General features: G+C 41.5%; 1 protein-coding gene across 3 annotated transcripts in view; it reads left to right on the forward strand.

Moving 5' to 3' along the window:
- The window catches only part of kcnab1a (potassium voltage-gated channel subfamily A regulatory beta subunit 1a), a 101,520-nt gene extending 78,628 nt beyond the window's left edge, over window positions 1-22,892 (forward strand). For all 3 annotated transcript variants that reach the window (XM_085795304.1, XM_085795303.1, XM_085795305.1), the window contains exons 3-14: window positions 4,194-4,231; window positions 9,284-9,363; window positions 9,811-9,855; window positions 11,785-11,829; window positions 12,770-12,813; window positions 12,908-12,994; window positions 15,432-15,517; window positions 18,278-18,398; window positions 18,527-18,621; window positions 19,782-19,902; window positions 20,495-20,583; window positions 20,885-22,892. In XM_085795304.1, the coding sequence (XP_085651430.1) occupies window positions 4,194-4,231; window positions 9,284-9,363; window positions 9,811-9,855; window positions 11,785-11,829; window positions 12,770-12,813; window positions 12,908-12,994; window positions 15,432-15,517; window positions 18,278-18,398; window positions 18,527-18,621; window positions 19,782-19,902; window positions 20,495-20,583; window positions 20,885-20,974 (941 nt within the window). In that variant the 3' untranslated portion in view covers window positions 20,975-22,892. The remainder of the gene's footprint in view (window positions 1-4,193; window positions 4,232-9,283; window positions 9,364-9,810; window positions 9,856-11,784; window positions 11,830-12,769; window positions 12,814-12,907; window positions 12,995-15,431; window positions 15,518-18,277; window positions 18,399-18,526; window positions 18,622-19,781; window positions 19,903-20,494; window positions 20,584-20,884) is intronic.
- The last annotated feature ends 26 nt before the right edge of the window (window positions 22,893-22,918 follow it).

Here is a 22,918-nt window from a genome sequence, read left to right on the forward strand (position 1 = left end):
CTCTTGTTAAAATTCACAGTCTGGAAATCAATTTGCTGTCACTTACTTCCATTCCACTAACAATACAAAAGCTCATTTCACATTCAAGCAGAGCACAATTTAATATCAATTCAATTTACATCCATCTGAACCTGCCACATACTGTGTAACGCCACTCTCTGTTTACAACGTGAAAACCCCTTTCACAGTTAATTGAAGCTGAATAGATTTTTTAATTTTTTTAAACATTATCCTGAGAGAGTCATGGAGTGCGGATTAATTGATAAGTGAAGTGATTAGTGAATCCATCATGGCCTCTCAGTGCAGGCAGCCTACTCCTGCAGATAATTCACTACCCCTTCATTCACCGCAAACAGCCAGCAGTGTGACCCCAGGGAGGTCTGCAGTGGCTTCGCTGTGCAGGTCGTAATTGGCCCAAAGTCTGCGTGTGTTTGCGTGTGCAAACCCAATTTAATTGGCTGACGAAACAGAAAAAGAAGCCGATGCAGAAATTCATGATCAGCGTTATCTGTCTGAAGCCATAACTCTTATCCGCGTCCACTCACTCGTGCCACACTCTGTCCAGGTCCATATTTTTTCCGGAGTGCTTGCTATGCTGATGCAGCACAATTGATTGATGAATTCTTGAGGTGGTTTCTCTCAGAGATTCCTGCAGCCCTGCTGTGTAACAGAAGAAGGCGGTCGGGTGGATAGTGCAGACTCTCTCTGCTGCTTTTGCTTTGCTCTTATCTGTTTTCTACTCTGTCTTTTACTTTGCCCCCATCCTTTAAAGTCTACAACTGCGTGGTTCAGCATCCTAATAGCCATTACATACTGTATATTCACAGGACTAGGGAGATCAGAGAGCTGCATTAATGTTTCTCTTTACTCACTGTCTGCTCTTTTACCCTCAATAAAGCAAAAGTTCAAGTTGTATATTATTTACACGATCAAGGATACTCCCCCTCTCCTCTGCCGCTGAAAGAAAAACTCATCTTCCAACATCCAACCTCTATTAGCTATACAGTTGAACCCCTATTAATACCATATACTGTACTATATCACAGCAAAGTGTGTTTGATTATGATGTTGATCATTTTACAGTAGAAATGTTTATGACAGAACAAGCACCTGTAAAATCTGAAGTGATACAAAGCGCCATCATTCTTAAGGCCACAATTTCAGGAACATTATTTTTGTCCTATGTTGGACTATTAGATGTTTCTGCCGCCCCCTGCCAGCAGGTCTGCAGCAGCTTAAAGTGTAGACAAAACAGGAGACAAAGCGGATCCAAGTAGAACTGAAATCAATAGAACTTGAAGAGGCAGAACAGGAGACAAGGGCATACAACACGACTGGAAATAGGAATAAAGGATGGTGTGTGTGTGAGAGAGAGTGAGGGTAAGAAAGTGTATCTTTGTGTTTGTGGGCTCTCCACAAATAAAAGGTGCCACATGCTCTTCAAGCTTAAACACTCACAACCTGGGAAAAGCAAAAGTACACAAAGAGCAATGACACACATCATCCTAGTTCCTTTGCAGAACATGACAATGTAAATTGCTCCAGTGCTTTGAAAAGAAAAAAGAACAGTTTGGGAATCTTGCTGCTTGAACACTGTAACTAAAATGTCCTTGCTTGGATTTTCAGCCATGCAGGGAGCTTTCTTTATCTCTCCACTTGTCAAACAGAGGTCCTTCAATTGTTTGAAAAATGTTTCTGTTGGAAGATGGTGCGGCACAATTTAGATGTTTGTGTCTTTTCCTGATAAAACTATACTTTACTGCAACCATAGGTAGTTCAGAAATGTACTGTGTGTGTGTGTGTGTGTGTGTGTGTTTTTATTGGAGTTGAAAATAAATACAAAAAAATGAGTCAGCCTTTCTATCTGTAGGCAGACGGGCTGGAAAGTGCTGAGAAAGAGAGTTAGGAGGTCACTTAAACTGAGACACCAGAGAGAAATGTTTCATCTAAATGTGCTCCATCTATCACACTGCCAGGCACAGAGATGGATTCAGATATCAAGATCCAGGTTAAAAGGACTGGTGCTCAGATGAAAGAATAAATGACACCTCTTTGCCAAATCCACAGCACTGTCTCATCGTCCTCCCGCTCAGTTCCCCTGTTATTTCCAATCACCAACTGTTCTTCCTTGTACAGTTTGAGTTCATATCAGCTTTGCCTTGACCTGTCAGGTTAAGTGCTAGTGGTGTGTAGAAAGAGGCAGTGATGAATTATGTGAAGTAAAGTCATTTTATCTTTGTATGTAGTCACACAAGGACCTTTTGTACACGTGCCATTAATACGAATGTTAGTGTGCATTGACCTGAGCACCTCTCAGCTTTAGGAAAAAGCATCATGAGGTTATCAGACTTAGTATTGTTGCATAGCAACATCAAGAGCTACTTCTGGACATTTTCTAAAAAAACAAAACAAAGAGCAGGTTGTTGTTGGCAGGGCCTTTAATTTCCATCACACATTGCAACCTACAGAACAAGAGCAGTGGCCTTGACATTAGAGCTCTGCAGGGTGTTGATCCCATGCTGAGCCTCCTGCTCACACAGACCAAGCTCAGAGCTGCGACTGGACATCGTCAGCTGTGATTACATTTCCACCACGCTGGACACGGCTTAAAGGTGATTGGACACGCACACACTCACAGGGATGTACGCACTTACCCACACCAACGCATACTGTACACCCCACCCCCATCTCCACCCACCAATGACTAAAGAACTGCAGCTTTTTTGCTTCTTATTAAATTAAGATAATATCATTATGCACCAACACATCCAATTTATGGTGGGTTGTCATTTGTTAGGTGAACCTCAGTGGAGTTGATGGTATGACAGTGTATTGAATAATGAAATCTACTGAATCATAACATCCTGTTATTCTCAATGAGCAGATGGTTAAGTGCCTTTTCACTTTTCATTGTCCCCTTACCTCTGCTGTTTTATGATAGTCTGGGAGCGGAGGTCGCGCGAGTTGGACGTAAAAAAAAGAAATTGTTGGTTCATTCAGTGTGAAATTGTGGGCACTAGGTTGGTGAGAGAAAGACAGAAAAGATTGAACAGGAAGATAAAACAGAAAGCAGAAAGGGGGAAGGAGAGGAGAAGAGTCTGATGGCCTGAAGGGAATTAATAAATAACCCCCCAAAAAAGGGAATACTTAATCTGCTGGAGCGTTTGCGTAATGTTCCTCTGCTCTATTCTAAGTGAATGCTCATTGAGGCGAAACAAAAAGGACGATGGGATCTCTTACGTGGTTGATAAAGTGTTCTCATTGAAATAGTTTTATTGATGAAGTCCAAAGTGACGTGTTTGAGGACAAAAAGGAATTTTGAGAAGTGAGAGCTGGTTATCCCTTGCAAATTTAAAAATTTCAACTCAACACTTTACCAAACACAAACTGCCTCATATCTTGTCAGACAGCCCCAACTTTCGAGCTGCTCCCAACACACACAAACGCACACTATTCATGCAGCATTTAAAGGCTTGCACCAGATTTCTTTTATATATGTAAAGGTCCTCCTTCCCACCACCTCCTCTCTCTTTCTCTCTCTCTGTCTCTCTGTCTGTCTGTCTGTCTGTCTGGCAGAGCAGGACAGTTTGAGATAGCTAAAACTGTTTTGACATAATCTGAATGGGAAGTGTTTTCTGCCACAACAAAGCTACATGCATAATTCAGTGAGGAAATGTGCAGAGGATTTAGTGTCTCCTCTGGTAGGGATGGCTTAGCCTTTGTCTGGCTTATCAGCATTGTTTGCAGGGCAATCAGAAGCATGTAGTCAGATGTACACACACACACGCACATGCACACTCATTATCCACATGCACATACACACACACACACACACACTCACAGGACAGAGGCACATAAGGACAGAGGACGCAAGGTCTTCCCAATAGGCATGACCACAACAAACAAACAGTCACCAGTGAAGACAGGAAGCGCTAACAGGCACTCACACAAGGTGATCCTTGAGCATTGAGCTGCTACTTTGAACAGGGCAGATTTTTTTTTTCCTCCTGGGAACTTGACAGCTTCCCTTGGCTGGTGTCACAGTCTGGGATTAGTACCATTTACCTCAGGATGTCAAGCACACACATGCACACACACACACACACACACACACAAACAGAGACACAGTGACAGAGAGGACTGATGGGATAGAAATGTTTCCTAAATCTCTGTGTCTTGTCTTTTCCCTCCAGGTACATGGGTGACATTTGGAGGACAGATAACAGACGAGGTACAAAACATTTTTCCTTTTATCTTGCTTGTTCATATAATGTTGACGGATGCTTTTTATTGATGGATTTTATCGTACTGTATCTGGGTAGTGAATATTGAATGTGAACTAATAGACCTGTCATGCCTGATGTTAAATAGTGTTTGATATTGTAACAACCTATATGGTACTGAACACAAAAGACTATCTGTAAACTCCCAATGACACATTAGGAAAAACTGCAGTTCATTAAGATCTCCTGTAAACATCTGGCTTCAAACTCACACAAAGGATCATGTTTTCATAAGCAGCTGTATATAGTCTGGAAATACTTTGAGCTCTGACTGCAAGCCATTACAAATCAATGTGTAGGTGTTACTACTACTGGATTATCCATCCTTTATTTTAAATGCATATGAACTTGTCTCCCTAATTAGAGGATGGAGTTTTACTCACTTTTTCCTATCTTCCCTCTAAACACATTAACTTAAGAGCCAAAAAAAGTGCCGTATAGTCACTGAGAGACACCCTAAAAACAAGTGGAACTAATTAAAAATGTTCTGCACAGGACTTTTTTGTTTTGTTTTAATGCTTCTTACTTTTCTGTTGTTGGAAAACTGTACTAACGAACCAAAACAAAGCCACACGCCTCATGGTAACAACAACAACAAACAAGGACTTTTCAGTTCAAAGTTTTGTAGCAGCACACGACTACATGTGACTTCAACCTTCAACAAACTGGTCATAGAGTGACACATTAAACCGACAGCACTGCTGGTGTGATGGCAGGACATCTGAGTGGCAGCACATTTAACCTTGATACAGTCAGTTGGCTGAAAAACTTTGTATGGCTTTCTCTGATGTATTCACGCTGTAATAAGTAGGAGTGGAGCTCTCACATAGACTTTAGGTGTGATGATACAAATTGTTTAGACTGACTCAGATTTTATTCTACACAGGAGAGAAAAGGGGGCAGACTGAGGGTCAACACATTATGTGCACGTATGCGTACTTACATGCTGTATGTCCCCTTCTTACACTCGTGTTGTTGAATTCTAACATGCTGTGATGTTGCTGCTGGGGTCTCGGTCACCACACACACATATGCACACACTTATAGTGACACTTAGGGAGACTAAGAGAACAGAGCTCACCCCAGGGGACACAGAAACAGTAAGCTTATGTAACAGTATTATTTTTCTTACCTTAGGGGCTTAGTGGCATCAGCTCACATGGTACGCTCAAAGCTTAGCGCCCCTCTTCTCTCCATTATTCTGAATGTCCCCAGTTCAATGTCACTGGTGCCACTCAGGCTCTTCACTCCACCACACCGCTCTGCCGCAGCACAGCTGAGATTCACATGGGAAATATTTGTTAGAGCCGATGTGGCTCACAGAAAGTCAACAAAATATTCTTTTGTTGACTCCGTCTTGAATGAAATTTTCAGGCCGTCGCCAGGGACAGCCATTTTTAACTATTGACAATAACAAGTGTCTTGCTGGATATGAAGCCTTAAATGATTCCCCAACAGCGTTGGCACTGCCATTGCTGTTGGGTTAAAAAGTCCTCTGCCGCCCTGAAATGCCTCGTGTTCAATGTCACTGTTATCAAATGCACTCTAAATATACTGCATGTCCTCAACAGTGTTCAGTGTCCCTGCCCTCATTAAGAAACACACAACAACTCTGACACACAAACACAGTTACTACATGAAATCTGTGTGAGGGTTGTACAGGCTCCAGCATACAACCAAGTCCTATGATACCCTTTAGTAAATATGCACCATTTGAAATAACGCATGTTTCAACAAGAGGTTGTTAACTGAACGAAATTAGCTATGAAGCTCTAAAGAATCAATACATGATAAATATGCCTGGTACTAACTCATTAAAAGCTCATAAACTCTGGTTTTATCAGAGTTGCACCGAATAGCAACATTCTCCCAGACAAAGAGTTCACAGTGGAGGTGGGATGTAAGTTACCGTTGCTTACTCATTCAAAAAAAAAGGGCAACAGTGGATCCATAAATCATGCGGTGAATTTGAAGTGTCTCTTGTCAGTGTTAAGTCTGATGTATTGAGCGTGGTGGAGAGGAGGCAGAGCAGTCATAAAATCATCTCGAGGTTGTGCGGATAGCATGTGGGATGTGAGAGAGACAGTGGTTTTTCTCAATATGTCTGTTGTCTCCATGTATGGAAATCCAATTCTCCTGCACGCTTTGTGCCCCAGAGACGAAACAAAGTAAAGCAAAAAAGCAAAAAAAAAAAAAAAAGCACAAAGATAGAAGCCTGAAGCGCAGCCACCCAGGCATTTCTGCAGCTTTACAGTGACTCAGTGTTTTTCTGTAGGTAAAGGTAGAGGCGCGTGTGTGTATGTGTTTGTGTTGTTTCTCCAGTTTTGTTTTTTCCTCTCTCTTTCAAAAACACCCCGCTATCTGAAGGCCATCAGTCACATTCAGTTCATCCAAAACAGCCAGAAGTCAGTGGTCGTCAGAAATCTGAGTAAGCAGCGATGCATAGTCACCAAACACAAACTCTCTGACCTTGTGAATGTCAGCATAAGCTCCTGCTGCTGACAGCAACTGGCTGTTTAGTAATTTATGAGATTTATCATGAATGAGCAGCCACCAAACGTCTGATCAGTCAGAATTTAAGAACTGACACCATCGCCCTCTCTGCTCTCTGTCTGAGACTATCTGCTCATCTCTGTCTGTCGTCAGCGGCTTTTCACCTACCAACCTGCAAAAAGTTTTGGAAAACTGTTTTTTTTTTTTTTTAAACTTCCATCCAGCACTTTCTCTCTAACTTCTCTATTCCTCTGTCTATTTCCAAAAAAACCCTCTTTGTTCCTTTGCTTTATTGAAAATCACCCTCCAGTGCCCCAAACAGTAGTGACAGACATTGTTTCCCATCTGCACTCAGCAGAGACCAGTTAGAGAGAGAGAACACACAGTTCACTTTCTCTCCTTATTTGACCCCTCATTTTTTAACCTCTCCATTATCCATCCCTCTCTCCATTTTTCATTCTGCTCTGTTTGTCTAAATGGCTGAAGTGGGACTCGGGAGGAGCCTCTGTCCTTTACTTTGAAATATAAACGCCTAACTAAACCAGTTGTCCCCAACAATGAATTCAGTCCTCCTGCCTCAGATCACACAGAACTTTTGCCAAAACATTTCAGTAACTGAGAGAGAATAATACAATTTTTGCTGGCAAACAGGCCAAAGGTTGCTCTCATTGCTCTTCACCTGAATGCAGCAGCCAGATCCTTATAGAGCAATATGTTTTTTTTTTTTATCACTTCACTGCAGAAGAGCGTTTTTCTGATTTATTGCAATAACCTACAGGACAAAGACAACACACCAGCAGCTCTTTTTGGGAGCAAAAACATTGCAGACCACTCTTAAACCATTTTATTTTGTGATTTGCATTTGAATTCTGTTATTTGATTCATCAAAATTATTCTTATGTGTAGGCCTACTTTTTATTGTCTGTTCTATGATTAGTAGTCAAATTGCTTCTATTAAAACAAAACACTGTCTTTTGAAGGTGCCAGTAAAATAAAGTTCATTATAATTGTATAATTACACAATATCTTGTGTTGAGACAGATTCTCAGAAGAGATTTTCTAATTATTCCAGAAAACAAAAACAGAGAAACAAATAATAAAACAAACATTCACACACACCTTCGCTGTCTGCCACCAAGACACACTCCTACGTACTGCACCATCCACTGCCAGGCATAAACACAAAGCCAGACAAACAGATTTCATGCACGCATGTACGCACAAACACACAAGACTCCACAGGGAAATGATGAGTTCCCGTGAATAAAAATCAACACGGGGAAACTGAATCCCAGTCTGATGATTTACGGTCACTGCTTTGGAGAAAATATGGAACAATACTGACACATACACAGACATGCTCTCAAACACTTATATATAAAGCACAAGCGCTTATTGTCTAAAGAGGAATGAGTTGATGCTACTACTATACATCATGAAGTCATGTGGTTTTCCAAAGGTAATTATTATGACTCCAGTATCTCAACAGACTTACAGTAAAAACCACACAAGCTCTGTTTGAGCGTGTTAGTTCAAGTAGACGACTCAAGCTGCTGCAGCAGATTCAGATAGGACTCGCAGTACTGTACTATACATTGCTGTTGTTGCTGCAGTGCAGGGTTCAGCATCTACCACATCTTTTACAGTGGGAGTTGTTTAAGCCTTTTTTTTTTAAATAACGATAACAATACAATTTCTTTATAGAGAGTGCTTTTCAAGATGTTTGGAGTACTCAGACTCACTTTGTGCTGTGGCCCGCCCGCTGCACTGCTGCTCAAACAGCATTTCATAAGACACATCTCCAGCCTCCATCACTGAGCTCCTGAGTTCCTCCAGGGCAGAGGTTATTATCCTCGCTCCTCGGTCCCCGTTGTGCTGACTTTGGTGTACCCTTGTGGGAAGTGACAAGATCAGAGCTCCTGATGCCGAGTATCAGCTCTGTACATATTTTGCGTTCCACATAATAATATAATCAGACCGAAACAGTGTTGTATACAGTGAACAAAACAGAGCATGGCATGAATTATGTGTATTCTGCAGAAAGATTTGATAAAAACTAACAAAAAAAAAGAAAAGAGAGAAACTTGCTTCTCAACCTATGATGAATGAGGCAGTGGCTGTATTCACTGGTCCCTTGTGGTAAACTGAGACTTGGCTTCTCTATTTTGCTGTGGTCAGTTGTTGTCCTGAATCAGGTCACTTTCTTGCTTGTGTTATATTTTACTTGAACAATACTTTATGCTGTGAGAGGGGCCTCTGGCTGGACTGCATCAGCAGCACTGATATTTTAATAAAATATGAAGCTGTGCTGCTTTGATGGTGTGCCACCTTTTTTTCTATTTTCATAACAGTTTTTGGTAAACACATTAATATTTATGTTGATACGCCAGGATGCTACAATTCTCTAAATGACTAGTGTCTAAAAACTGACGTTTTCAGCCAAATTAAGAAAAGAAATGAATCAATGACCTTCTGTTTATCGTTGTGTGTCTGTGACCTGTTGGCAGGTTGCAGAGCAGCTAATGACCATCGCATATGAGAGTGGAGTCAACCTGTTCGACACAGCTGAGGTCTACGCAGGCGGCAGGTGGGTGTCATGCAACCGTCTCAGATTGTGTGCAGTTCATTTGAGCTCATGACAACCAATTCATGTTTCACTGTGATCAGCTGCAGACCTCTGGCTCCACTTGAGCTTTTTTTTCTCCAAACATGCATTTTCAGCTTGAAGAGTTAGTATACCTAGTATATGCATAAAAAGCAGTTGGTCTGTTCATCATGAATGTGTTTGCATCTATGAATAAAAAAGTAAGAAATTGAAAAATTGCTCTAAAATACCCAGACACATCTAATATGACAGGTCAGGTGGATGGACCTTTCAGTGCACTTCATCAACAACCAGTTTTGCCATCTTCCTAATGCACCAAGCTTGTTTTTCATTTAACGACAATGAATTGCTGGGTTGATATTGTGGAGGAAATGTTTCTAAATTCAAACTGCAGTTTAATGACGCCACTTCATTTATGTTGCCTTGCAGGGCCGAAATCATTCTAGGGAACATTATCAAGAAGAAGTGCTGGAGGTAATGGTGACATTAATGTGTGTTACTGCTTCATCACTGCTGTGTGAGAGAGAGAGAGACGATGACGTGTGTGTACAATATGTTACAAGGAGCGGTGGAAGAAGTGTGTGTGTGAAGGGTGTATGAAGGACAGACAAAGAAGATTTCATGAGGTAGTTAGAAGTTTGATGTTGATGTGATGAAGACTATGGAGTGATGCTAAGCTATGAGAGAAGATCAACGCCTTGTCAGGGTTTCATTTCTATTTCTTTAAAATACAGTCTATATTCCTAGTTTGCACAGATTTGTGTATTTCTGTGAACACACACACACGCAAGCAGGCATGCAGACTCATTACATCACAGTAGAGCAGGATGAAATAGTTACTACATAAAAAAAAAGTCAGCCTGCAGGCAATTCCATTTTTCCCAAATTTCAAATATTCCCTTTATGGAGTGATTTAAACATGCTTCTTTTTTTTTATTATTGATCTGCTCTGTGGGAAACCGAGGGGGAGTTACAGCAACATCAAAGGAAATTCAAATGTAAATGTTATCTACAGTGTGTGTGTGTATGTGTCTACAGTGTGTGCATGTGTGTGTGTGTGTGTGTGTGTGTGTGAAGATGTGCACTTGTTTCTATGCAGTCCTGGTTATAGAAATATGGAATATGAAATAGCACACGAAAGGCTTATTAAATGTTATATTTATAAGACCATAAGTGAGAGATGTTATCAATGATCTCGTGTAATTTATCAGTTTTTTTACATTTCCGAACATTTATACCTGAAGAAAAACCTGAATGTATCTGAAGTGAAGGTAGCTGCTGAGGAGCTCTCATTAAAGCTTTAATCTGCTTCAGCTTTAATCTGCCAACAGTCAGCTGCAACTCTCCTCTCGCTACTTGTTCCATCATAATGCATGAATGAATGAATGAATTTATATTTATTAACGTGTCGTGCACCAATTAAGGCGCCCAGCCTATAAGGGCTTACAAGACACATCATCATCACATCCAGACACCAAACTAAATAAAATAATCAGAGCACAGACAAAACCAAACAAAAACAAAAACAGAAACCACATGGAGTTCACATAAATAATTCACCTCTTCTTTTTGACCAAGCACTTTTCATGAAAGTTGCTATAGTAAAGACTTCTTTTCTGAAGAACCATTCCAACTTTACCTCATCATCAACCCAAAACAACTCCGGTTTCACATTTTGCATTTTCTGAAACAAAAGCTGCCTGGCTTCGTCATATAATGCAGCTTACTGTCATGTACTAGGTGACTACATTACACCAGTAGGCGTTTAGTTTGATGCTGCTGAGTTAGAGACGCACTGTACTCGACATCCCAGTCTAGGTGTCGTCATGAGTTAACACAACAGACAGTGCTGAGGGATGATGCTGCTATAAACTCAGACTTTATGGGGAATTGATACGGATGATGTGACGCACAGCTCTCAGCTCTGAATAAACTACAGCAGCAGAAAGTCTTGTGTTCAATTATCACATTATGACTCAACGCAAAAGATGTAATCCCTATAGTTTTAGGAGTAGCCTAGGTTTGTTCTAGGAAATCCCATTAGCCTCTGTAGCGTAGCTCTGAGCAGCTCACGGCTCCGCTCCACTGTTCTAAAAATAGCTTGCAACGACAATTAAAGGAAACGAACCTACTGCTGTCACTATAGGGATTATGGCAATGGGCCAATTTGCCAAAATGTTGAACTGTCCCTTTAACAGGGCCAAGGATGTGACGTCAGGATGTGATGTATCATTGATCAGTCTGTGTGATACTAATTTAGACTGGAAATCTACAGTGTGTTCATAAGTGACAGAAATGAGAAAGACTCAATGTACAGCTTAGACGAGGGAGCAGGGTCACTTCATTGAACCACTACAGTATGATACGTATCATTCACTGTGCTGCATGTTTGTTTTTTCACAGGCGATCCAGCTTGGTCATTACAACCAAACTCTACTGGGGAGGAAAGTAAGTCGAAAAACTGTCTAAACTGTATTTTTTTATTCCCAGATGCAGACTGTGAATATTTAACTTCTCGGTGGTCAAAGGTCAACATGAGTTCACAAAACACATCCAGAGGTCCCAGAAGATCTCAGACTGAACAACTACGACTCAATTCAACACAGATGTCTAATATGATAAATGTGATTTAAGCTATGACATTTAGTAAAGGTCAATTTCAGGGCTCTACAATTACACTTCTGGCTATTGCTCAACACTGACTGAAACTTTGACACAGAAGACGGAACTGTAACTACCCTGCATTTTACTCAGGTTTACTATCACTGGGTATATTTCAGAGTTCAGCCTCTCAACACCTGAGATTTTTTTTAATCTTTGGTTTTATTTTATCAGTTTCCCTCTAAACAACATCATGCCACATACAGTTACAACTGAAAGGAAGAGGGGATGAAGGAGTCTGCTTTAAACTGTCAGGTTCCTCGGCAGAGACCGTCCAGCTGGGTCTAGTGATAAGGATGAAGTTTTTCTCTCCCTGGTTCCTGTAAGGGAGATTCAGTCCTCCATCTCTCTGCTCTGGAGTTTAAATGCATAATGATGCTGAACAGCTGAAAGCGCACTGACCCATTTACATAAAACTGCCTGATATGCATATTTAACTCATGTATTTTGTCACCCCGCTGCGATCTAAAAGTGATTGGAAATTACTTGTTATGTTTTCAAGTAATCAAGTTAAGTCCCAGGGAAGACCAGATACTAGTACTGTTGAAGTCAGTTCATGCTTCTACACAGCATTGGCTTTTGTGAATATGTGTGTGCATTCTTCTCAATTTCCTGTTTGAAGATCAAAAAGTGAACTAAATATTAAAGCAAGAAGCGAAGTTCACACAAACCACAATCACAGCAACCGATTTGGTGTCGCTCATTTCTGGTTTGTGTGTCCCACTAGAGCAGAGACAGAAAGAGGACTGTCAAGGAAACACATTATTGAGGGTAAGACATGTTAACACACAGAGACGTACAGTACACACAAGATAAATAAAACAGCAACTTAACATGTTTTGTCTCGATCCTCTGTGTCTCCCAGGTCTGAAAGGATCCCTACAAAGGATGCAGTTGGAGTATGTGGATGTAGTTTTTGCCAACCGCCCAGACAGCAATACTCCTATGGAGGGTAAGTCAGCCAATCAGCATTCAACTTGAACATGATTTCCAGTGGGGAGATAGTGATGCATCCGGTAGTTAAAACTGTACACCTATCTGTATAATATTATGTTTCTTGAGTTGTGACCAGTGAGATAGTCTTTCTTTAATTCTCTGTATGCATGTGTATCACTAAAAATAAAAAAAGAACAAGCATAAAACAGATTAAAAAAAAAAAAAACCTTTCAGGATTGATTTGGACTTTGTGAGAAAGCTGGGGAGAAAGGTTAATGTGAAATTCCCTGGCTGGAGAGCAGCTGCCTGCACCTGTGAGACAAATTACAAACTAAGTAATAAAACCACAGGACATCGTGGCCTGAAACACAGTGTTCGTTTTATCTATTTTATCATCAACATTTGTACAGTACAGTAGTTTTTTTTAATTTTATAGAGAATATTTGAGGACAGTCTGTGATGTTAGAGCTGTTTATGTGTCCAATCCAGTTTTATTGCTGCTCACACTGTGCTCTTCAGTGAGGCAGGCGGACACGTATATATAATTCATTATCAAGAAGTTGCTTGTCTGCGTACTTCTTAGTAGCGCATTGGTTACTTCATTTGTCATAATAAATTAGCATGTGTTCAGTTTCATTCTTCAGGTGCAGGCAATTACCTTGAGGTTTGTCCTCATACCTTATTTATTAGAGTTCACGTTTAATCAGTCAGGACACTACATGTGAGTCAGGCTTTTTCTCTGTGTCGTTACTCTCCTTCAGTGTGGCTTTTAAATATATTTTAATTAAGCTTAAAGCTGTCTAGAGTCTTAAATGTTGCTCTTGATTAATAAGACTATCATTACAGGCTAATATCCAGTGATAATTGAAGATTCAAGGCTAACAACTCTAACCAGGGAAGCACAGTTTTCATAATGTTGTGTAGCTGCTGTAGAATTGATATCACACACACAGAAAGACCTTGGTTTTTACACTTTTCTTGTCCCTCACCTCTTTATAGATTTCTGCTGCCCTGTAAACCCTGCTCACTTCTTCCCCTGCTGATCATTTCCTCTTTAATTCCTTCAGCTCTTAGATCTGTTGCCCTTCCTTCCTCAAACTTGTTTCGCACTCTCTCTTCTTCTCTCGTTTGTGTTTGGGGCGGAAATTGAGGCAAGTAGCATTTAAATGTTAGTGCTGCATGTTGCCAAAGAGCCAGCGGGCTGGGTGGCAGGAGGGCAGGACGAGGGACGGTGAAGAGGAGAAACAACAGATAGAGGAGAGGCAGAATTGCTTACTTGTCTTAATACCGTGTTATTTCCCTCGGCAGGATGGTATTTATTACGACATCTGTGTTTCAGGTGGTTAATTATCACGCCCCGAATGGAGGGGAAGTTCGAACTCACAAGATCTTCTTGATTATAGCCTATATATCTATGTCCTGAGCTACGCCTTGACTTTTCCTCCGCTGACTTCCACTTCATTGTAAACTTCTTTCTGCTTCTCCGTTTTGTCCAACCCTGTAGCTACTGTATTCCATCACCTTGCCAAGAACCAGTTATGCACAGTGAAATACAAGGGGTCCCGCTGCCACAGTGAACGAATGCAGTATAATTGGAGCGAGCACAGAGCGATGATGAATAACCTTATTGACGGTCCTAATCTGAGTTTTTGTTGGCCCTGACTGCCGTTGGCTCACGCAGTCGGCAGTGTTGGAGCTAATTGCATCATTAAAAATGCAGCGGCCTGAATGTGATCAGAGGGGTTTTAGCGGACGAGCTTGTTAGTTTGTCCCCACAGTCATTTGGGATGTGTGATGAGCCGTCAGCAGGTAAGAGAGATTTAAGGAGGCAGCGTTTCATCCAGCCATCACAAGAATGGAATAAAAAGAAAAACGTGGTGTTGTTTCAATGTAAGAATAAGTCGCATCAAGCTTGTGTCTGATTTTCTTTTTCCCTCATTTCACTGTGCTTCTTTAATTTTAAAGAAAGTCTGTGAGATTTTTCCTTCGATGTTGAGCAGATCAGTGCAGGAATAACAAGATTTTAAATGAATTTTGCAAAAGTCTTAATCGTCTCCACTCTCGTATACTCCCACTCTGTAAGAACTTAAATCCATTAAATTTTAAAATTATTGCTTAACCCCCACTGAGTGAATTACGGCTTTAATCTAAATGTTGAATTTGGTTAAATCTTTGGAGAAACTGCTTTTAAAACAAGAGGGAAACACAGAGGAAATCCTCGAGGCTTTAGATACAACATGTTTGTTGCTCGGTCTCTTTGGAGTCTCAACAACAGACTGATTTGTCCAATTAATTTTTAACGTGTTTCATGTTGGTGCAGCAGGGATGGTTGTGTTTGGTTTGATTGCAGCTGAATGGGGAGTAGGAGCTGTTTCCTGTTACTCGCCCAGTATTGAGTGGGGGAAAAAAAGTCAATCAATGATGATGTGTGTGATGTGTTTATGTATCTCCAGAGATTGTCCGCGCCATGACCTATCTCATCAACCAAGGGATGGCGATGTACTGGGGGACGTCTCGGTGGACGGCCATGGAGATCATGGTAAGCACCACAAAGCCTGCGCTAGATGTAATTAATGCAGTTTCTGTGAGGATCACAGCATTAAAAAAGAATGAAAATATTCAAAGAGTGATAAAGGCAGGCACTGAACCCTAAAGAAAACATGTCTGTAAACAAAAGATAAAATGAGTTACAGTGACTCTTTGTGTTGTACCGTTGCTGTTCAGCAGTTTTAAACTTCAGCTTCAGCAACTCAGATGTGACGACTGAAATTAATTCTGTATTGATTCACAGTTTCTGGGGAAACTTTCATGCTGTTTTAGCAGATTAGATTTCATATTCCATTGGCGAGAATAACAGGATATCAACTTCTCTTGGCAGAACCCTGCAGGAAAACTTTTTATTTGTGTATTAAGGACTGTTGATTCAGTGATACATAGAATAAACTGTTGAGAAACCATGAATACACTAATTAGGAAAAGCAGACCTCCAGGATCCACTTTTAGCCAGTTAGTAGCTTTGCACAGTTTTGGACACATTGCTCATGCACAGTCATGGCTTTGAAGGAAAAGTAAAAAAAAAGGAGGAAACTGAAAGGGAAATGGAAGAACAGATTTTTCCAGGAAGAAGTGCTCCCACTAAGGCACAGCGGCTTCCTCCGGCTTTGTTTCCTCTTCCTGTCAGAAACAATTTACCTCACGTTTCAACTCTTGTTACATTAATGAATATATACAGGGGCGTACGAAGCCGCAGCAGAAATGAACACATGCCTAAAGTGACATTCAAGGACCTAACACCGTTTCCCTTCCTCCCTCATCCCGCTCTGGTCTCTTTATCACCCTGGCGCCTAAGCAGAGCGCGATGTCTTGACATCCTCTCTCTGTGATCACAGGGAACGGGAGCAGATATCTTTGTAGAACACAGACCCAGATGAAAGCTGTGTAATTTAGATAGCATCAATAATGAAGCTGGGGGAGGTGAGGGGTAAACACAGCTTTTCCACATACGTGACAGGCAGAACAGTATTTACACCCGTATACGCTTGCATACATAGCTGCACACACACACACACACACACCACACACATACTGTAGTATATACACAGGCTGGAGGCGCATGTCACACGGGTTGTATAGCACGAAAGGGCAACTGGTAATTTGTAAGTTGAGTGATGGCACCGGCATTACTCTTGCATAATGCTGGAGCGTTTCCCCCTCCTACCGTGCTCTCCTCCCAACATGCTCCTCAGCAGGAAACCTACAAATATAAGTACTTAAAGAAGAGACAAGCATCACATTCTTGAAGGACACATGGAAATCCAGATTGGAGGCTATATATGAGGAAATGTAAATGTGATGCCTCAGAGTTGTGACATAGAATATTGATTTGGTGATTTTCTGTGAGCTATGCATTTCAATTTGGGCCACCGTCCACGAGCTGATTAACACCTTCCCTCTCTCGCCTTTTCCCTGAGTTTATCCCCTCACTGCTGATCTCTCCTCACCTTTTCCCTTGCCCGCCATCTTCAGCTTCACCAGCTGTGACAGCATGTGGCAGACATTGTTTTCTCCATGTGAATTTGTGCATGTGTGTGTCATCGTGGGAGACACAGACTGTTGCAGCCATGCTAGGATATTTAAATCCAGTTTTTCCCTCATCAATTTACACTTAATAACACATAATGAGAAAGCACTGATCTGAATTTTAGAAATGTTTTGAAAATGTATTAAAAAGAAAAGACTGTAATTCATAAGTCATGACAAGTATTAAGACCCTTGGCTATGACACAACAGCTGAGCTCAGATTCCTTCCATTTGAAGTCGTGCTGGTTGAAGTCTAGCTAATTGAAGGCTCTCAAAAGCAAAGTGGTCTCTGACAGGAAGAGACGGGCCTTAATGGGAGAGGTGAGCCACCAGAACCTGATGGTCACTCTGGCTGAGCTCCAGACATCCTGTGTAGTTCACAATGCAATGATCCAGGCTTTTTAACAGAGGGGCCAGACAGAGGCTCCTCTGGGGAGACATGGTGAGACATGCATCATGCAGTCTGCAGACAGGGAGACTAAAGAGAACTGATTGGAGGTCAGTGCAGGGAAATCCATAATGAAAACCTGGTTGAGAGTCCTCAGGACCTCAGCCAGGGCTGGAGATTCACCTTCCATGACCGTAGGCATTGTGCATGAGTCCAGCCAGAGACCTTTCTGCAGCCTCATTTGAATACATCTAGACTGGAGAGACCTGGAGAAACTGTCTGTACACTGCTCCTCGTTAAATGTGACAAAATTGGGGAGAAGCTGCAGAAAATCCTCAAATCATCCAGGTGTGTGTAAAGCTTGTTGACTCATCTAAAAAGCGTCAAGCCTGTAGTTACTGCCAGATGCTAAGCACTGAGTAAAGCATCTGAATACTCATCATGTCATTGTGATATTTCAGCTCTGATTTTTTACACAGCAATTTATGTTGCAGCTTTGACACAGTAACACATTTTGGTGTATACTTCTACTTGGGTGTGGTCTGGCCCATTAGCCGAGTACTGAGCTAAAAACATAGTAATAATAAATTCATACAAATGTATACAAATGTCAACAAGTTAATGACTGTCCCAACTGCTGTGATTCGGCTGCAAGATAGTCTGTAGTTTGTTTGTTTTTTCTTTGCTCTCACTGTCTTTTTTTCTCACAGAAAAAAAGTTCTTAGCACAGATTATCGTTCATGATCCATCAAAGAAAAACAAGAAACTTATGATGCTATAGTTAGATCCTACCTCACCAACTTTTTCTTTTTCCCCTCTTTTTATCTGCAGGAGGCGTATTCAGTGGCAAGACAGTTTAATTTGATCCCTCCTGTCTGTGAGCAGGCAGAGTATCATCTCTTCCAGAGGGAGAAAGTAGAAGTGCAGCTGCCTGAACTTTACCACAAGATAGGCAAGTTGTGCTTATATATATTATGCTTTTTTTCCTGGCACTGTGTCCACATTTTCTTTCACCTCTCTCTGCAAAATATCTAGCTAAATCATCTCCTGTTTAACTCCTTCTGATCTCCATGGTGACAGGAGTTGGGGCAATGACGTGGTCGCCGCTTGCGTGCGGCATCATCACAGGAAAGTATGAAAATGGCATTCCCGAGTCCTCCAGGGCCTCCATTAAGGTGAGCAGGCTCGCTTCATCATTATTTGGTGAATGTACAGAACCTGAGGGTTTACCTGCTGTGCTCCCAAAATAAAAGATGAAGTGGAGTGAAGGCAAGGATTTATTACAGGCTTTACTAGTTAAATGCACCTTTGTGCCGACGAACGAGACCTTGAGCGGTGACATAAAGGCTCCTGCCGTTGTACCTTGTTTGGCTATGTTCTTTATTTAAGTGTAACCGTACTTAACAGTCCTTAAATACAGTAGTCACGTACTGGACAGCTTTCTGTTTATTATTCCAGCCTGGGGTCCAGGTTGTCCCCGAGAGGTGAGTACTGGAGAGATTAGCTTTCACTGCAAAGATTTCCTCCCTACTAGGGCTGCATATTTAATGAGGATGTAATTCAGTCAAAATATAACCAAGTGCAATATCCAAATCAGCTGCAGTTTCTTTGAAGGAAAAATGTGTCACATTGTTGTGCATTGGATAGAGATGCCCCAGACCTCAAACCATCTTCTCCATACTCACCGAAACATGTATGGTCATTTGACCATATATACATATAGGTCATTTTTCACCTAACATGAGGTGAAAAAAAAGTAGTTAGACATTTGTGAAACAAGTTGGGTTTTTTGCAATTGCATGAGAATTGAAGCATTTCATCTGTCCATGCGTCTGACAAACCTCTGTAACTTCTCTCCACTCTGAGGCCATAACTAGCCTGGGCGTATAGGAGGATGTACAAACACACGCTTTAGTGCTTCAGTAGCTCCAATGATGCAGCTTTTATGTAACAGACTCAAAATGTCAGAAAGTTTCAAGGTCATAACTCATCCTCCCAAATCCACCCATGTCCCTGATATACTGGCTTTATTAAAATAAATGATTGAGAGTCTAAAGTCAGTAGCACCTTAGCGAATGCTCTGTTTGCGCAGTGTTATGCAACACGGCTGGAGTGCTCACTTTATCTATATATCCTGCCTCCACCTCTTGACTTGTCCTTGACTCTTTTTTCTTCAGTTCCTCCACTTCCCATGGTCTTGGTGCCTAATTAAAATTGTACATACAGTACTTGCTAAGTGCTATATTATCTGTCTCCATTTTTTTTGTTCTGTTTTTCTCTCATTAATCTCTTTTTTATGTTGTCTTCCCATGATATCCTCATCTCCCCCCTCCAGTCGTATCAGTGGCTAAAGGAGAAAATAGTAAGTGAGGATGGGAGGAAGCAGCAGGCCAAGCTGAAAGAGCTGAACCACATCGCTGAAAAGCTGGGCTGCACTCTGCCTCAGCTGGCTGTGGGTAAGACTTCTCTGCCCGCCTGCACTCTCTTATGATAAATGCTGTGGAAGCAGCCTTGAGCAGGGCTTTGAAACCGTAACGGCTCAGGGCTCTCAGACAGGGACCTTTTTAAAAACAAGACGTGACCGAAACCACTCTCACTCACTCCCCTTATAATGTCAGTGTTTGCTTATTATTTGTCTCCAGGGTTTGATTTCGTCTCTGACTTCACACTGACACATAACAAGACCTTTTTAAATCTGTTTGTGCTTCCAAATGCATTACCATACACTGATAAAATAAATTAACTGTCTGGAAAGAAGAAATATGTGCATTCAAACTTAAAAAAAAAAAGAACTGTGCTTTACTGGCAGGGAAAAATTACTTGTGGTAATGTAATGGTACAATTTGTGGTAAATGGATTTACAAATGAAAGCCTTGGATTTGTCCTTTAACGCTGCACTTTTTGAAAAAAATGTTTTTTTATGATCAGGAAGAGCAAGTAGAGGACAGGACTAAAAGCTTAGTTTTGGTTTGGTGTTGAGACAATAACAGGCAGCAGTGCGCCATCAAGTGGCCACTGTGTGAACCTCATCCTCTGTTTCTTTTCTAGCGTGGTGTCTAAGGAATGAGGGAGTGAGCTCCGTCCTCCTGGGAACATCCAACCCTGAACAACTCACAGAGAACCTCGGGGCCATACAGGTGGGAACATGACGTGACGTATCACACGCTGCTGTTTATACCTGTGTTTTCTCAGCTGCATCCTCCACTATCCTCCAGTTATATTGATTTGTGGATCAAAAAACCAGCCCCAGTCTATATCTGAATCTCTCTGGTTCTTCACTTGTGTGTGTGTGTGTGTGTGTGTGTGTGTGTGTGTGTGTGTGTGTGTGTGTGTGTGTGTGTGTGTGTGTGTGTGTGTGTTTTTCCTTTTGTCTCCCTGTGTGTCTCATTTCTTTGCTTCCTTGCAGGCATATTCAGTTTTGCTCTTTCTCATCCCCAGGTCCTTCCTAAGATGACCTCCCATGTTGTTTCTGATATCGATCACATCCTGGGGAACAGACCATACAGTAAGAAAGACTACCGCTCTTAGACCAGGCTGGGGGACCACCAAGAGGTCAGCTGTACCCACCTACTTAACCATACCGCTACCATGGACTCACCCTGCAAATGTTAAAAGTCCACGGTTCTGTCCTTGGGCCCCACTCAGCTACAGCTCCAGCCCACTTCAGCCTGGAACAGCTAAGCCCAGCGTTGCATCTCTGTTTGAGACTCGTCCTGCTCAGATCAGCTCCACCAGGTTCATCTCAGGTGCAGTCCAGCTCAGCCAAGAAACGCTTAACAAACTCAGCTTTTTGCAGCCTCAAAAACAAAAACACATCCTCATCCATTTGAGCCACATCCAAACTCATGTGCTGCCCCACCACCAGTGTGTTAGCCTGTTCACCACTGGCCCATTCAGATATTACTATGCAGAGCTTAGAATAGTTGAAGTTCAGATCCAGTGCCATGCTGACATTACATTTAAAGCACTCAGCCCCCCATTTTGGAGCCTCATTTAAAAATCCGAAAAAGTCAATATTTCAACTAAAGTTGGACAGTTTTGTTTTTTTTACGGAGATATAGTTTTTAGAGATATCCAACTTCACGCTCATAGGAAAGAACTGCAGGAATAGCAAAGTGCCTTGCTCAAGGGCATCTTGATGGAAGTTGGCAAGTGAGACAGCTCCGTTACTTATTCACTTTCCCACACCCACATGCTCCCCGCTCAGCCGATGACTCAGACCCTCGAGTCTCAAGCCTTCCTCTCTAATGTCCAGACTTCCACCTACGAATAATTTAATTTGAGCACAAAATTCATGTTGGCCATATATTTTATTTATGAGAATCACTGTACCATAGCTGAATACATCAATGCAAGCACCTTAGACTTGTACATTTGAGGTACCTCAGGAAAGTGGACATGAAGAGGCTTTAGTTGCATGAACCCCCCAGTCAGTCAGTCAGTCAGTCAGTCAGTGCTTTCATTAAATTGCTATGCAGTCAGCAAACAAAATTACCACTACGGGATAAAATGTCTTGAATGTTTTCCCATGAAATGTGACCCGCTTGTGATTCCTGAAGAAAAAAAAAGAGCTTTAAGAATAAGGCCTCAACAAACTAGTTCCCTTATGGCTTGAATTAGCTGCTTTAACTACCGTACCTACCAAATGTATCCAGTCCTGTAACCAGTTTAGTACAGAATAGTATTCAGTAGATATTATAGGCTGCAAATCCTGTATTATAGTAACCGACAGATGCATGTTTTCCCTGCTATAGTGTGCCTCTCTTCTCTTTTCTACAAAGCACAACACAAAGGTGTTTGATCAAAAATACTGCAAAACTTGTTTACTGTCGGAGGGGCCCCTGTAAAGCAGAGGATTGTGGGACAAGGTTAGGTATAAGGATGGACACCGCAAGGGGAAAGAGCAAAGCATGTCGCCCCTATGTGGTCTTTTTTAGGAGCTGCTCCTCTGCTTCGCTAGATCGAGGGAAATAACCACCAACGACTACTTCTCCCTCTGTGTGCGTTCATTACGGACTTCTTCCTCTTTCTTGCCTGTGAACTGAACCTGCATCGCTGATTGCCTCAATGAACCTCACAGATATGGACTCCACCATATCCTAAATCTATGTAATAAAATGATGACTGGCCCACCCCTCTGGCAGTCACGGTTATAATAACTGCAAAACTGCTTGTTATGGCACAATGTGACATATAGATAAAGGTATTTGGGATGTGGCAAAGATTACAGTATTTATTCTAGAGTAGTTAACAAATATGAAATTTATTTTGACATTTTTAGAAAATTTGTTTTGTTTTGAAGATGTTAACATGTACATAAAATGTTAAGGCAAACCTTGTAACATAAGCAAAACCTTGATGAAGCCTCTCATGCATACGAGGACTTCACTGTACTGTATGGCTAATATATAAATAAGATGTAAATAGAGTTATTTTGTTGCTCCTCTGCAGTGTTTGAATCTACTCTTCATC

This window comes from Trachurus japonicus, chromosome 13 (assembly GCF_045865225.1).
Source record: "Trachurus japonicus isolate A0001 chromosome 13, Traja_1.0".
Lineage (NCBI taxonomy): Eukaryota > Metazoa > Chordata > Actinopteri > Carangiformes > Carangidae > Trachurus > Trachurus japonicus.